General features: G+C 46.2%; 1 protein-coding gene across 6 annotated transcripts in view; it reads left to right on the forward strand.

Moving 5' to 3' along the window:
• KMT2E (lysine methyltransferase 2E (inactive)) overlaps positions 1–14,625 on the forward strand; it is a 445,960-nt gene that overhangs the window by 359,467 nt on the left and 71,868 nt on the right. For all 6 annotated transcript variants that reach the window (XM_063927017.1, XM_063927020.1, XM_063927022.1 and 3 more), the window contains 2 exons: positions 8,068–8,321; positions 9,860–9,916. In XM_063927017.1, coding sequence (XP_063783087.1) covers positions 8,068–8,321; positions 9,860–9,916 — 311 coding nt within the window. The remainder of the gene's footprint in view (positions 1–8,067; positions 8,322–9,859; positions 9,917–14,625) is intronic.

Here is a 14,625-nt window from a genome sequence, read left to right on the forward strand (position 1 = left end):
CTAAAGCTTTCTTTAGATGTGCCCTGTCTCCTGCGGAGCCGCTATTCCCCATGGTCCTTACGGAGTGCCCAGCATCCACTACGGACTACGAGAAATAGAATTATCGGTAAGTAAATTCTTATTTTTTTTTTCGTCTTTCTGTATTCACTTATATTTCCGTATAGAGTCTAGTAATGGTTAATGTCCATTGCATTGGTAAACCTGGTCAGTTTGCTCCTGGTATGTAGTTTTGGTTGTCAAAAAATTAGATCATGTCTTGTCATCCTCATGATACGGCTGTACGTCCATTTTTTCACCACTCCTATTGTGAAGTGTAAACCTCTATTAGCATAACAACTCTGTTAGAATTAATTTAAGATATAGGGGACTATTTATAATCCTAAAACATCTACTTGTTGCCAGAGATTAGGTTATTTTATTATTAAAGGTTCTCAATATCAACAGCAGTAGTGCTCATAGGCAATAATCCCTGTGATCAGCATGGGGAAGCATTTTAAACAGTGGCCACAATAGATTTGAGTCATAAAGGGGGGAATCTATTCTTATTTTCTCTGACGTCCTAAGTGGATGCTGGGACTCCGTAAGGACCATGGGGATTAGCGGCTCCGCAGGAGACTAGGCACAACTAAAGAAAGCTTTAGGACTATCTGGTGTGCATTGGCTCCTCCCACTAAGACCCTCCTCCAGACCTCAGTTAGATTCTTGTGCCCGGCTGAGCTGGATGCACACTAGGGGCTCTCCTGAGCTCCTAGAAAGAAAGTATATTTTAGGTTTTTTATTTTACAGTGAGATCTGCTGGCAACAGACTCACTGCAGCGAGGGACTAAGGGGAGAAGAAGCGAACCTACCTAACAGGTGGTAGTTTGGGCTTCTTAGGCTACTGGACACCATTATCTCCAGAGGGATCGACCGCAGGACCCGACCTTGGTGTTCGTTCCTGGAGCCGCGCCGCCGTCCCCCTTACAGAGCCAGAAGCATGAAGAGTCCGGAAAATCGGCGGCAGAAGACTTCGGTCTTCACCAAGGTAGCGCACAGCACTGCAGCTGTGCGCCATTGCTCCTCATGTACACCTCACACTCCGGTCACTGATGGGTGCAGGGCGCTGGGGGGGGCGCCCTGAGGGCAATATATGACACCTTGGCTGGCAAATCTACATCATATATAGTCCTAGAGGCTATATAGATGTAAAATTACCCCTGCCAGCATTCCAGAAAAAGCGGGAGAAAGTCCGCCGGAAAAGGGGCGGGGCTTCTCCCTCAGCACACTGGCGCCATTTTTTCTTCACAGTGCAGCTGGAAGACAGCTCCCCAGGCTCTCCCCTGTAGTTTTCAGGCTCAAAGGGTTAAAAAGAGAGGGGGGGCACTAAATTTAGGCGCAATATATGTATACAAGCAGCTATTGGGGGGGGAAAATCACTCAGTTATAGTGTTAATCCCTGCATTATATAGCGCTCTGGTGTGTGCTGGCATACTCTCTCTCTGTCCCCCCAGTCAGAACATTTGTGGGGTCCTGTCCTCAGTCAGAACATTCCCTGTGTGTGTGCGGTGTTTCGGTACGGCTGTGTCGACATGTTGGATGAGGAAGGTTACGTGGAGGCGGAGCAGAGGCCGATAAATGGGATGTCGCCCCCTGTGGGGCCGACACCAGAGTGGATGGATAGGTGGAAGGAATTAACCGACAGTGTCAACTCCTTACATAAAAGGCTGGATGACGTAACAGCTGTGGGACAGCCGGCTTCTCAGCCCGCGCCTGCCCAGGCGTCTCAAAGGCCATCAGGGGCTCAAAAAACGCCCGTTACCTCAGATGGCAGACAGATGTCGACACGGAGTCTGACTCCAGTGTCGACGAGGTTGAGACATATACACAATCCACTAGGAACATCCGTTACATGATCTCGGCAATGAAAAATGTGTTACGCATTTTCTGACATGAACCCAAGTACCACATAAAAGGGGTTTTATTTTTGGGGAGAAAAAGCAGCCAGTGTTTTGTTCCCCCATCAGATGAATTAATGAAGTGTGTAAAGAAGCGTGGGTTCCCCCGATAAGAAACTGGTAATTTCTAAAAAGTTACTGATGGCGTACCCTTTCCCGCCAGAGGATAGGTCACGTTGGGAGATATCCCTTAGGGTGGATAAGGCGCTCACACTTTGTCAAGGCACTGCCGTCTTAGGATACGGCCACCTTGAAGGAACCTGCTGATAAAAAGCAGGAGGCTATCCTGAAGTCTGTATATACACACTCAGGTTATATACTGAGACCTGCAATTGCCTCAGCATAAATAGTGCTGCTGCAGCGTGGTCTGATACCCTGTCAGATAATATTAATACTCTAAGACAGGGATAATATTTTGCTAACATAGAGCATATTAAAGACGTCGTCTTATATATAAAGGATGCACAGAGGGATATTTGCCGGCTGGCATCCAGAATTAATGCAATGTCCATTCTGCCAGGAGGGTATTAGAAACCCGGCAGTGGACAGGTGATGCTGCCTGTAAAAGGCACATGTAGATTCTGCCTTATAAGGGTGAGGAATTGTTTGGGGATGGTCTCTGGGACCTCGTATCCACAGCAACAGCTGGGAAGAAAATTTTTTACCCGAGGTTTCCTCACAGCCTAAGAAAGCACCGTATTTTCAGGTACAGTCCTTTCGGCTTCAGAAAAGCAAGCGGGTCAAAGGCGCTTCCTTTCTGCACAGAGGCAAGGGAAGAAGGAAAAAGCTACACCAGCAGCCAGTTCCCAGGATCAAAAATCTTCCCCCGCTTCCTCTGAGTCCACAGCATGACGCTGGGGCTCCACAGGTGGAGACAGGTGCGGTAGGGGCGCGTCTCGGGAACTTCAGGGACCAGTGGGCTTGCCCACAGGTGGATCCCTAGGTTCTGCAAATAGTATCACAGGGATACAGGCTGGAGTTCGAGGCGACTCCCCCTCGCCGTTACCTCACATCAGCCTTGCCTGCTGCCCTCGGAGAAAGGTAGTACTGGCGGCAATTCACAAGCTGTACTTCCAGCAGGTGAAATCAAGGTACCCCTCCTTCAACAAGGCCGGGGTTACTATTCCAAAATGTTGTGGTACCGAAACCAGACGGTTCGGTGAGACCCATTCTAAAATTGAAAGCCTTGAACACTTATATACGAAGGTTCAGGTTCAAAATGGAATCGCTCAGGGCGATTATTGCAAGCCTGGAGAATTTCATGGTATCACTGGACATCAAGGATGATTACCTGCATGTCCCTATTTACCCTCTTCACCAGGAGTACCTCAATATGGTGGTACAGGATTGTCATTACCAATTCCAGACGTTGCCGTTGCTCTGTCCCCGGCACCGAGGTATTTACCAAGGTAATGGCCGAAATAATTATCCCGTACTTGGACGATCTCCTTATAAAGGCGAGGTCCAGGGAGCAGTTGTTGTCGGAGTAGCACTATCTCGGGAAGTGTTACAACAGCACGGCTGGATTCTGAATATTCCAAAGTCGCAGCTGGTTCCTACGACGCGTCTACTGTTCCTGGGTATGGTTCTGGACACAGAACAGGATAAAAAGGGTTTCTCCCGGAGGAGAAGTCCAAGGAGTTGTTGTCTCTAGACAGAGACCTCCTAATACGTATACAGGTGTCGGTGCATCAATGCACGCGAGCCCTGGGAAAGATGGTAGCTTCTTACGAAGAAATTCCATTCGCCAGGTCCCATGCAAGGATTTCCCAGTGGGATCTGTTGGACAAGTGGTCCGGGTCGCATCTTCAGATGCATCGGCGGTTAACCCTGTCTCCAAGGGTCAGGGTGTCGCTGTGGTGGTGGCTGCAGAGTGCTCACCTTCTTGGGGGCCGCAGATTCGGCATACAGGACTGGGTCCTGGTGACCACGGATGCCAGCCTTCGAGGCTGGGGGGCAGTCACACAGGGAAGGAACTTCCAAGGCTATGGAAAAGTCAGGAGACTTCCTTACACATAAATATTCTGGAACTGAGGGCCATTTACAATGCCCTAAGTCAGGCTAGACCCATGCTTCAACACCGGCCGGTGCTGATCCAGTCAGACAACATCACGGCGGTCGCTCATGTAAACCGACAGGGCGGCACAAGAAGCAGGATGGCGATGGCAGAAGCCACAAGGATTCTCCGATGGGCGGAAAATCATGTATTAGCACTGTCAGCAGTGTTCATTCCCGGAGTGGACAACTGAGAAGCAGACTTTCTCAGAAGACACGACCTCCACCCGGGAGAGTGGGGACTTCATCCAGAAGTCTTCCAAATGATTGTACACCGTTGGGAAAGGCCACAGGTGGACATGATGGCGTCCCGCCTCAACAAAAAGTTACAAAGATATTGCGCCAGGTCAGGGACCCTCAGGCGATAGCTGTGGACGCTCTGGTAACACTGTGGGTGTACCAGTCGGTTTATGTGTTCCCTTCTCTGCCTCTCTTGCCCAGGGTAATGAGAATAATAAGAAGGAGAGGAGTAAGAACTATACTCATTGTTCCGGGTTGGCCAAGAAGAGCTTGGTAACCAGAACTCCAAGAAATGATCTCAGAGGACCCATGGCCTCTGCCGCTCAGACAGGACCTGCTGCAGCAGGGGGCCTGTCTGTTCCAAGACGTACCGCGGCTGCGTTGACGGCATGGCGGTTGAACGCCGGATCCTGAAGGAAAAGGGAATTCCGGAGGAAGTTATCCCTACGCTATTTACAGCTAGGACAGAAGTGAACGCAAACCATTATCACCGCATATGGCGGAAATATGTTGCGTACTGTGAGGCCAGGACGGCCCCAAAGGAGAAATTTCAGCTAGGTCGATTTCTGCACTTCCTACAGTCAGAGGTGACTATGGGCCTAAAATTGGGTTCCACTAAGGTCCAGATTTCGGCTCTATCGATTTTCTTCCAAAAATTGAACTGGCTTCACTGCCTGAAGTTCAGACTTTTGTTAAGGGAGTGCTGCATAGTCAGCCCCCGTTTGTGCCTCCAGTGACACCGTGGGATCTCAACGTGGTGTTGGATTTCCTGAAGTCGCATTGGGTTGAGCCACTTAAATCCGTGGAGCTATAATACCTCACGTGGAAAGTAGTCATTCTGTGGGCCTTGGCGTCGGCCAGGCGTGTATCAGAATTGGCGGCTTTGTCATACAAAAGCCCTTATCTGTATTTTATATGGATAAGGCGGAATTGAGGACTCGTTCCCAATTCCTTCCTAAGGTGGTATCAGTTTTTCATGTGAACCAACCTATTGTGGTGCCTGCGGCTACTTGGGACTTGGAGGATTCCAAGTTACTGGATGTAGTCAGGGCCCTGAAAAGTATATGTTTCCAGGACAGCTGGAGTCAGGAAAACTGACTCGCTGTTTATCCTACATGCACCCAACAAGCTGGGTGCTCCTGCTTCTAAGCAGACTATTGCTCGCTGGATCTGTAGCACGATTCAACTTGCACATTCTGCGGCTGGACTGCCGCACCCTAAATCTGTAAAAGCCCATTCCACGAGGAAAGTGGGCTCTTCTTGGGCGGCTGCCCGAGGGGTCTCGGCTTTACAACTTTGCCGAGCTGTTACTTGGTCGGGTTAAAACATTTTTGTAGGAGTCTACAAGTTTGATACCCTGGCTGAGGAGGACCTAGAGTTTGCTCATTCGGTGCTGCAGAGTCATCCGCACTCTCCCGCCCGTTTGGGAGCTTTGGTATAATCCCCATGGTCCTTACGGAGTCCCAGCATCCACTTAGGACGTCAGAGAAAATAAGATTTTACTCACCGGTAAATCTATTTCTCGTAGTCCGTAGTGGATGCTGGGCGCCCATCCCAAGTGCGGATTGTCTGCAATACTTGTTTATAGTTATTGCCTAACTAAAGGGTTATTGTTGCGCCATCTGTTGAGAGGCTCAGTTGTTATCATACTGTTAACTGGGTATAGTATCACGAGTTATACAGTGTGATTGGTGTGGCTGGTATGAGTCTTACCCGGGATTCAAAATCCTTCCTTATTGTGTCAGCTCTTCCGGGCACAGTATCCTAACTGAGGTCTGGAGGAGGGTCACAGTGGGAGGAGCCAGTGCACACCAGGTAGTCCTAAAGCTTTCTTTAGTTGTGCCCAGTCTCCTGCGGAGCCGCTAATCCCCTTGGTCCTTACGGAGTCCCAGCATCCACTACGGACTACGAAAAATAGATTTACCGGTGAGTAAAATCTTATTTATTTTTATTCTTAAAATGTCAAATAAAATATATGTACACACATAAAAATCCACCACGCTCCTCATTCCTGGGAATGGGGTGCACAACTGCGCTTGCCACTCCCAGGTTAGGATGCAGTGGCCTGTGACCACATTGCTTAACTAAATAAAACACAGAGCTCAGCACTCACCATAATAAGCTCAACTCGCCTTACTACATAAATAAGTAATGGGTTTTTGTTTCATGGATTGTACAATGGGTCCATTGATGTTGGGCTGCAAGCTTAAATGCATTGCACAATCCATGAACCAAAACACCATTATTTGTTTATTTATGTATTCAGGTGAGTGAGTTTACTATGGTGAGTGCTGAGCGCTCTGTTTTTTATGTATAGATAGATTTTTTGTTTCTTTTTGTTTCTTTAAGTTTTCCCACAGTCTAGTATTCTAGTTCTGTTGCAGCTCATGTGTACACAAAAGGTCTGAGCGTTTTCTTACTGCTGTAAGCCTGTTTTGCCAGGTATTTCATATTGATAAATTACTGCATTAAAAAAGTCTATCACTGTTAAGTGGCAATAGAATCTTATTTTATTTTTATCACTGTTTTTCAATATATCAACCTCTTGTGTATATACACAAATAAGAATAGATGGTTACTAGTTCTCTTATGTTCTGCTGGAAAAATTTAGGGTGCAGATGCTCTTCAAAGTAATATAGCTATTGCTAATAAAAAGTAAGAAATGGGAGCAAAGAAAAATAATGAAAAGGAGGGGAAAAGGGTTGCAATAAACAGACGTTACGATAACCACACTGAGGAGCCAAAAATATACTTACAGGTATTGCCATACTGTGTATAGATTGGAAATGAACATGCATGGCTAAATGTTAATTGCAATGGTCATACATGAGAAAGTTGTGCATATATGGATATTGATGGAGTTTCCCAGATTGTTAGTTGTTAGATATTGATATTGGTTTGGGATTATCCAAGAAAGTGTGGTGTTGAGAATCAGGAGAAGGAAAAGAACAATGGGAAAGGTACATTTTACCATTTTGTTCATGCAAGTGTCAATTACGCTGTTTAGGGGCTAGCTAATCTATATTGCTCCAGTGAACATGCTTGCTGGTATATTTCTAATTGGATACTGCAACTCCCACTTTTAGTTTATCTGCATACAAAATTTATCAATAGTGTATAGACCTTGGCAGGTAACTTTTGGGGAACCAGGTGTGGATAGAGCAGAAAGTATAACATTTTAGGAAAGGGCATCATTTTCATATCTGTTCTCCATCCTAGCCATGAGGCCTCATAGTTTGCCCATGAGTAGTTAGAGAGTCTTATTGATTAACTGTTCACCTTATGTCTAGCACTTCAGATGGGTATGAGAGTATATGTATCCCTAAGTATTTCAGGGAAGTGGTTTGCCAATGTATATATAGCGTGGATCAGATGATTGGTTTTCAGTGTAATTTAAAAACCAGGACTTTTGAGTTAGAGGTATTATATTTATAATCGCAAACTTTTTAGTGTTCATGAAGGACTTTGACGGGCCGGGTAATGAGGTTGCAGAGCTAGTTACAAATAAGAGCATCATGTGTAAACAGGCATATTTTGTTGTGTGTATTTCGAACAAGGGTATCCGAAGTGAAACTTGACAAGGACCTGAGATAGCTACTACCAGTGGAGCCTGTCTGGTGCATCCAGGGAAAGCAATAACAAAAATTAAGTGTATGATCTGACGTTTACCACTTATTGCTTTAAGCTGTTGATTAACTGAATGCATGTAACCTCACAGTACCGAAATAATAAATTTTTCTTAATTTTATTGTCTTTAAAAACCAAAAACAAATTCTTGTAGTTTTTATGGGATTGATTCTGACTATATTGTCCCTCTTTTTCCTTTTTTTTTATCTAGATTTAACAACACCATTGAAAAAACGGAGATTGTATCAGTTATTGGACTATACTTATTCAGAGAACTCTACACCTACTGCATCACCCTATGCTACACCAACACATGCAGATATGCCAACCATAGATGGTTCGCTATTTACTACGCCACCCAGGATAAAGCTAGAGGATGAAACTTGTCGCAGTAATTATAAGCAGACCTATTCACCTGTTACTCCGATAACTCCTTGTATTCGTGGAAATCACTTGCACTTTGAGGTGAGCAACTGCTCTTAATGTCTGTCTTATGCTATTCTTCAGATGGACTTATTACTTGTAAGCAGGATAGAAAACAGAGTTGTAGTAAATGGAGTGCATTCACAGGCGGGAAATGTTACCAGTGGAGTACCCCGGGGATCATTACATGGACCAGTGCATTTCAATATCTTTGTTGGTGACATTGCAACTGGTGGTTAAAGGGAAAGCATGCCTTTTTGCAGATTACCCAAAGGTATGCAACAGGGTAAACAAACCAGGAGGGATAAAACAAATGATTGATGATCTAGGTAGACTAGAAGAATGGTTTACTGCTTTACCACCAAAACCCTGGGTCTTACCTGCATTTTATACCCTGGTCTCACTCTCCAATGTCCCCGTTTCACTGCACTGTACTCCCGAGTTTTTCCCGGGTTGACACGGTTTTCACTGAATAAGGAAAAGCCTGGGAAAGCACAATAAAACCTGTGTTGTCATAGCAACTCTCCCGCCTTCTCTGTGTGATCAGCACCTTCTCTGCTCTCTCACCTGTGCCCAGCGCCCAATCTGTAGCCTGTGTGCCCAGCTCTCCCAACAGCAATGCGTATGTACACAAGCCTCTCTCAGCATCTCCTCTGGTCCCTGGACGATGACATCAGCAGCCCAGGAGGGACCAATCTGTGCCTTCTTGGAAATTCCCAGGTTGAAAATCCCGAGTAAGAACCACTCACCCGGGGCAGACCAGCTAAAAACCCTGCTTGTGACCAGGGCAAACATCCCAGGTCACTTTACCCAGGATTTTTGACTTGTAGCGGTTTCCACTGACAAAAATCCCAGAAGGGGCGCGTTCATGTGAAAAAAAAAAAAAAACTAATTTTCATGTCCGTGGAAAAGAAGTATAGAGGAATAGTCAAGAGTGTGACAATTATTGTTTAATGCCAAAAAATGCAAAATTATGCACTTGGGTCTCAAAAATCCATAGGCTAAATGTAGTATTACTGGCACTGTATTGGAAACTACAGAGGAGGAAGGGAATCTAGTTCTCACTGTTTCAGGTGACTTAAATGCCTGTAAGCAAAGAAACAAAACAAAGAGAAAGGCAAGTCAAATGCTTGGTTGCATAGAGAGAGGAATGAGTAGCAGAAAGAAAGAAGTAATAATGCCCCTGTATAAGTCATTGGTACGGCCACATCTAGAATACTGTGTTCAATTCTAGAGACCATATCTTCAGAAGGATTTGTCGATTCTGGACGTAAATTGATTGGCCAGTCAGGGATTTTTAACATGCTGGATTTTGCAGATTTCCTTACTGATCATTGTCTGTTGATTGTTGGAAGGGAATTGCCTGACTTGCATATGTCATACAGATGTGTGTCTGTATAGTACTGCAAGCCACTTCCTTTTGCAACATAAATGTGTGGAAAAACTATTTGTGTCTTGTGGGTTGTACACATTGTTACAGTAGGCCTGAAAAGGATACATCTGTAATACTTCCACATCGCTAGTACTCTTTTCCCGTTTATTTTTATAAATCTAATGACCTTTTCTTTCATTATTTACAGAGCATTTCGTCACCAGAGAGTTCCCCAGAGCTTAGCAGAAGATCTTTTGACCAGGAAGTAAGTCTTTGACCTGCTGTACTACCTGCCTCACAAACACAATCCTGTGGATACAGCATGTAACATACAGTGCAGAAAACACACTTTTGCATTAGTAGAAACTAATTTATAAAGGCTGTTGGGTGTGAGGGTTCTTACTGGTGAAGGACTGGATGGAATGGGGTCCTTGGAGTTCAGACAGAGTAGAAGTCCAGCTGAGGCAGAGACTTTTTGAAGGTGTCTAAGTAGTGAACAAATCCAGGAAGTAGTTTTTTGTGGATGTTTGTTAGGGGAATTAGTGGTTTGGTACATATTACAGGGATGAAGGTCGCACAACTTTACCGTATCCAGGCATTGCTTGGGATACCAATGTCGGGATCCCGAACGAAGGTATGCTGGAACTTCTGAGAGGTAAGCCGTGGAGAGGGAAAGGTTAGGGTTAGGCTGCGGGAAGGGAGCGTTAGGGGTAGCAGACTTGCCTAGTAGGTGTCAGGATGCTGCTGTCTGTATTCTGACTGCCGGCATTCCAAGCGTCTGGATCCTGATACCATCCCGGCAAAACAATAACAATGAGCTCTGATATTTAAAAAGCTAATTCAGAAGTGGTGTGTGAATGGCTATGGAAGGATATATAGTGGCGGTGCCTTAAGTGTGTGTTAAGAGTAGTGAGATAAGAAGTGCAATCAGGCTGTAGCAGCTGGGGACATCATGGCTGTTGTAAACTATTTGTGTAATTGTTCTTTTTTTCATTTTCTATCTCCCCAACACTTTGTGAGAGGAAACATTTCAGAAGTGCTTTTATTGCTATCAGAGGGGCTGATTCATATTCGAGTTTTGGCATATAGCACATGTGCAGATGTGAATTTACACATTTTTGCGCTCCACCGTCCTATGCCAAGTTGACTAAAACGTGGCTGGATTGTTATTCAGTGTGACTGTGCAGGAGTTGGGTAATGAGAATGCGAGTACACGGACCAGTCCTAACTTGTGGGAGTAACGTGGGCATGTATCTAAAGCTCACTGCATTTAAAGGGAGGAAGCCTGTTTCTAATAAATCTAATATTAATGGTGGCTAGTGTAAAATCAGTAAGCAGCACGGCTTCCCGCTTGCAGACATACGGATCCTCGCACTAACTGAATCGAATCTTGCATCTAAAGTAGTAAATCCGGCTTCTGTGGTTACCCGTCTATACTGCCACTTTGTTTAATTCTGAATCAGCCCCAGAACTTGTTGGCTACTCCTAATTTGTTTTTTACTATAAGAGTGCATTATCCTATATATCTTGGCCACTGATATCACTGGTCATCAAACAAAAATATTCACTGTAGTGTAAACTGTGGGAGATACTGTAAGGTGACTTCTAATATTTCTTTATCAGCCATGGGGTACACTGGAAAACCATGGGAATTTAGCTGGCGCTGGAGTAGTTTGGGCACTAGGAAGTTAACTTTCAGGGCAGCTCAAGCTCTTCCCTATACCCTACCCTCTGCCTAGTTGAGTCCGTTTTGTTTTTTAGTGCCCTCAGATGTTGCTTCTGGATACATTTTCTTTTAATTTTCTTCATTAACTTTATTTTTGCTTGTTCTGCTCTGGTGGGCAGTGCTACGTTGCTGCAGACTGCATCTCTGCCTATGCAGACTCTTCCTGCAGGCGATGAGCTGCATCCAAAGTCAGAGTGCCAGGGACACAGCTGGTAGTCTCCTGCAGTGTGGGGATCACTAGTGGGAGATGGGGCAATTTGCGCCCCACTAGACCACCAGGGGCTGTTAAAGACAAGAAGGGGTTGCTGCATTGATTTTCCAAGGGGGAGGAGTCGCCTCCTTGTTCTCGCCGCTCTGCACTATTTGCACACTCCCTCCTTAGGCAGTTTGTCAACTGTTTTCCCCACTCTCCTCTCCCACTGATGCTCAGCGGCCATTTTCCGCAGCCTACGGTGCCATGCTCCCTTCCTGATTCTAAGCTCCTGGGCCAGGTTTTCTGATTGTTTCACACCCCATACCTTGCCTTTGGGTCTGGCAGTGGTGGTTGTGGCATTGCAATGTATTGTTCTTGCTCTATCCTGTGTTGTGTGGGTGACATACAGTTAACAATACATTTTTGTGTGTGTGTGTGTGTGTGTGTGTGTGTGTGTGTGTGTGTGTGTGTGTGTGTGTGTGTGTGTGTGTGATACTCCATATAGATTTTACTCTTCAACTTCTATGTATGTGTGAGTCATTGTTTTATTTTTATATTAATTTGTATCTACTTTTATACAGTAGGTAGTCTCTCTTGCTGAAGTTTTGACACTTTCTACGGTGCACCTGTTAGTCACTGTTCTGGTTTTCCTTAATTTTAAGTGTCACCAGGTGTTAGACGGTAACAGTATCGTCTCTCGCATAGACATACTAACCTACTGTGTGTGCAAATGGAAATTATAAGCAATTAGCAAGACACCCCCCAATAAAGGAGTTGTTCTGCAGGTGGTGACCACAGACCACTTCTCAGCTCCTATGCTTTCTGGCTGATGTTTTGGTCACTTTTGAAAGCTGGCAGTGCTTTCACTCTAGTGGTAGCATGAGACGGAGTCTACAACCCACACAAGTGGCTCAGGTAGTGCAGCTCATCCAGGATGGCACATCAATGCGAGCTGTGCCAAGAAGGTTTGCTGTGTCTGTCAGTGTAGTGTACAGAGCATGGAGGCGCTACCAGGGGACAGGCCAGTACATCAGGAGACGTGGAGGAGGTCGTAGGAGGGCAACAACCCAGCAGCAGGACCGCTACCTCCACCTTTGTGCAAGGAGGAACAGGACGAGCACTGCCAGATCCCTGCAAAATGACCTCCAGCAAGCCACAAATGTGCATATGTCTACTCAAACGATCAGAAACAGACTCCATGAGGGTGGTATGAGGGCCCGACGTCCACAGGTGGGGGTTGTGCTTACAGCCCAACACCGTGCAGGATGTTTGGCATTTGCCAGAAAACACCAAGATTGGCAAATTCGCCACTGGCGCCCTGTGTTCTTCACAGATGAAAGCAGGTTCTCACTGAGAACATGTGACAGTCTGGAGAAGCCAAGGAGAACGTTCTGCTGCCTGCAACATCCTCCAGCATGACCGGTTTGGCAGTGGATCAGTAATGGTGTGGGGTGGCATTTCTTTGGGGGGCCGCACAGCCCTCCATGTGCTCGCCAGAGGTAGCCTGACTGCCATCAGGTACCGAGATAAGATCCTCAGACCCCTTGTGAGACCATATGCTGGTGCGGTTGGCCCTGGGTTCCTCCTAATGCACGACAATGCTAGACCTCATGTGGCTGGAGTGTGTCAGCAGTTCCTCCAAGATGAAGGCATTGATGCTATGGACTGGCCCGCCAGTTCCCCAGACCTGAATCCAATTGAGCACATCTGGGACATCATGTCTCTCTCCATCCACCAACGCCACGTTGTACCACAGACTGTCCAGGAGTTGGCGGATGCTTTAGTCCAGGTCTGGGAGGAGATCCCTCAGGAGACCATCCGCCACCTCATCAGGAACATGCCCAGACGTTGTAGGGAGGTCATACAGGCACGTGGAGGCCACACACACTACTGAGCCTCATTTTGACTTGTTTTAAGGACATTACATCAAAGTTGGATCAGCCTGTAGTGTGTTTTTCCACTTTAATTTTGAGTGTGACTCCAAATACAGACCTCCATGGGTTAATAAATTTGATTTCCATTGATAATTTTTTGTGTGATTTTGTTGTCAGCACATTCAACTATGTAAAGAACAAAGTATTTAATAAGAATATTTCAATCATTCAGATCTAGGATGTGCTATTTTAGTTTCTCTGACGTCCTAGTGGATGCTGGGTACTCCGTAAGGACCATGGGGTATAGACGGGCTCCGCAGGAAACTGGGCACCTTAAAAGAAAGATTAGGTACTATATCTGGTGTGCACTGGCTCCTCCCTCTATGCCCCTCCTCCAGACCTCAGTTAGTATCTGTGCCCGGCCAGAGCTGGATGCACCCTAGGAGCTCTCCTGAGCTTCCTAGAAAAGAAAGTATTTGTTAGGTTTTTTATTTTCAGTGAGATCTGCTGGCAACAGACTCACTGCTACGTGGGACTGAGGGGAGAGAAGCGAACCTACCTGCTTGCAGCTAGCTTGGGCTTCTAAGGCTACTGGACACCATTAGCTCCAGAGGGATCGAACACAGGCCCAGTCCTCGGTCGTCCGGTCCCGGAGCCGCGCCGCCGTCCCCCTTGCAGAGCCAGAAGAACGAAGAGAAGTTGAAAATCGGCGGCTGAAGACTCCGGTCTTCATTAAGGTAGCGCACAGCACTGCAGCTGTGCGCCATTGCTCCCTTAGCACACCACACACTCCGGTCACTGATGGGTGCAGGGCGCTGGGGGGGGTGCCCTGGGCAGCAATTAGATTACCTAACTTGGCGAAAAGCACATAATACAGTCTGATAAACTGTATATGTGCATTAACCCCCGCCATTAAAGTACGTAAAAGGACAGAAGCCCGCAGCTGAGGGGGCCGGGCCTTCTTCCTCAGCACACCGGCGCCATTTTCTCTTCACAGCTCAGCTGGAAGGAAGCTCCCCAGGCTCTCCCCTGCAGTATCCTGGTACACAAAGGGTAAAAAAGAGAGGGGGGGCACATAAATTTATGCGCAAAACTGTGTATATAAGCTGCTATAGGGGAAAAATCACTCAGTATAGTGTACATCCCTGTATTATATAGCGCTGTGGTGTGTGCTGGCATAC

The sequence above is a fragment of the Pseudophryne corroboree genome, chromosome 6, assembly GCF_028390025.1.
Source record: "Pseudophryne corroboree isolate aPseCor3 chromosome 6, aPseCor3.hap2, whole genome shotgun sequence".
Taxonomy (NCBI): Eukaryota; Metazoa; Chordata; class Amphibia; order Anura; family Myobatrachidae; genus Pseudophryne; species Pseudophryne corroboree.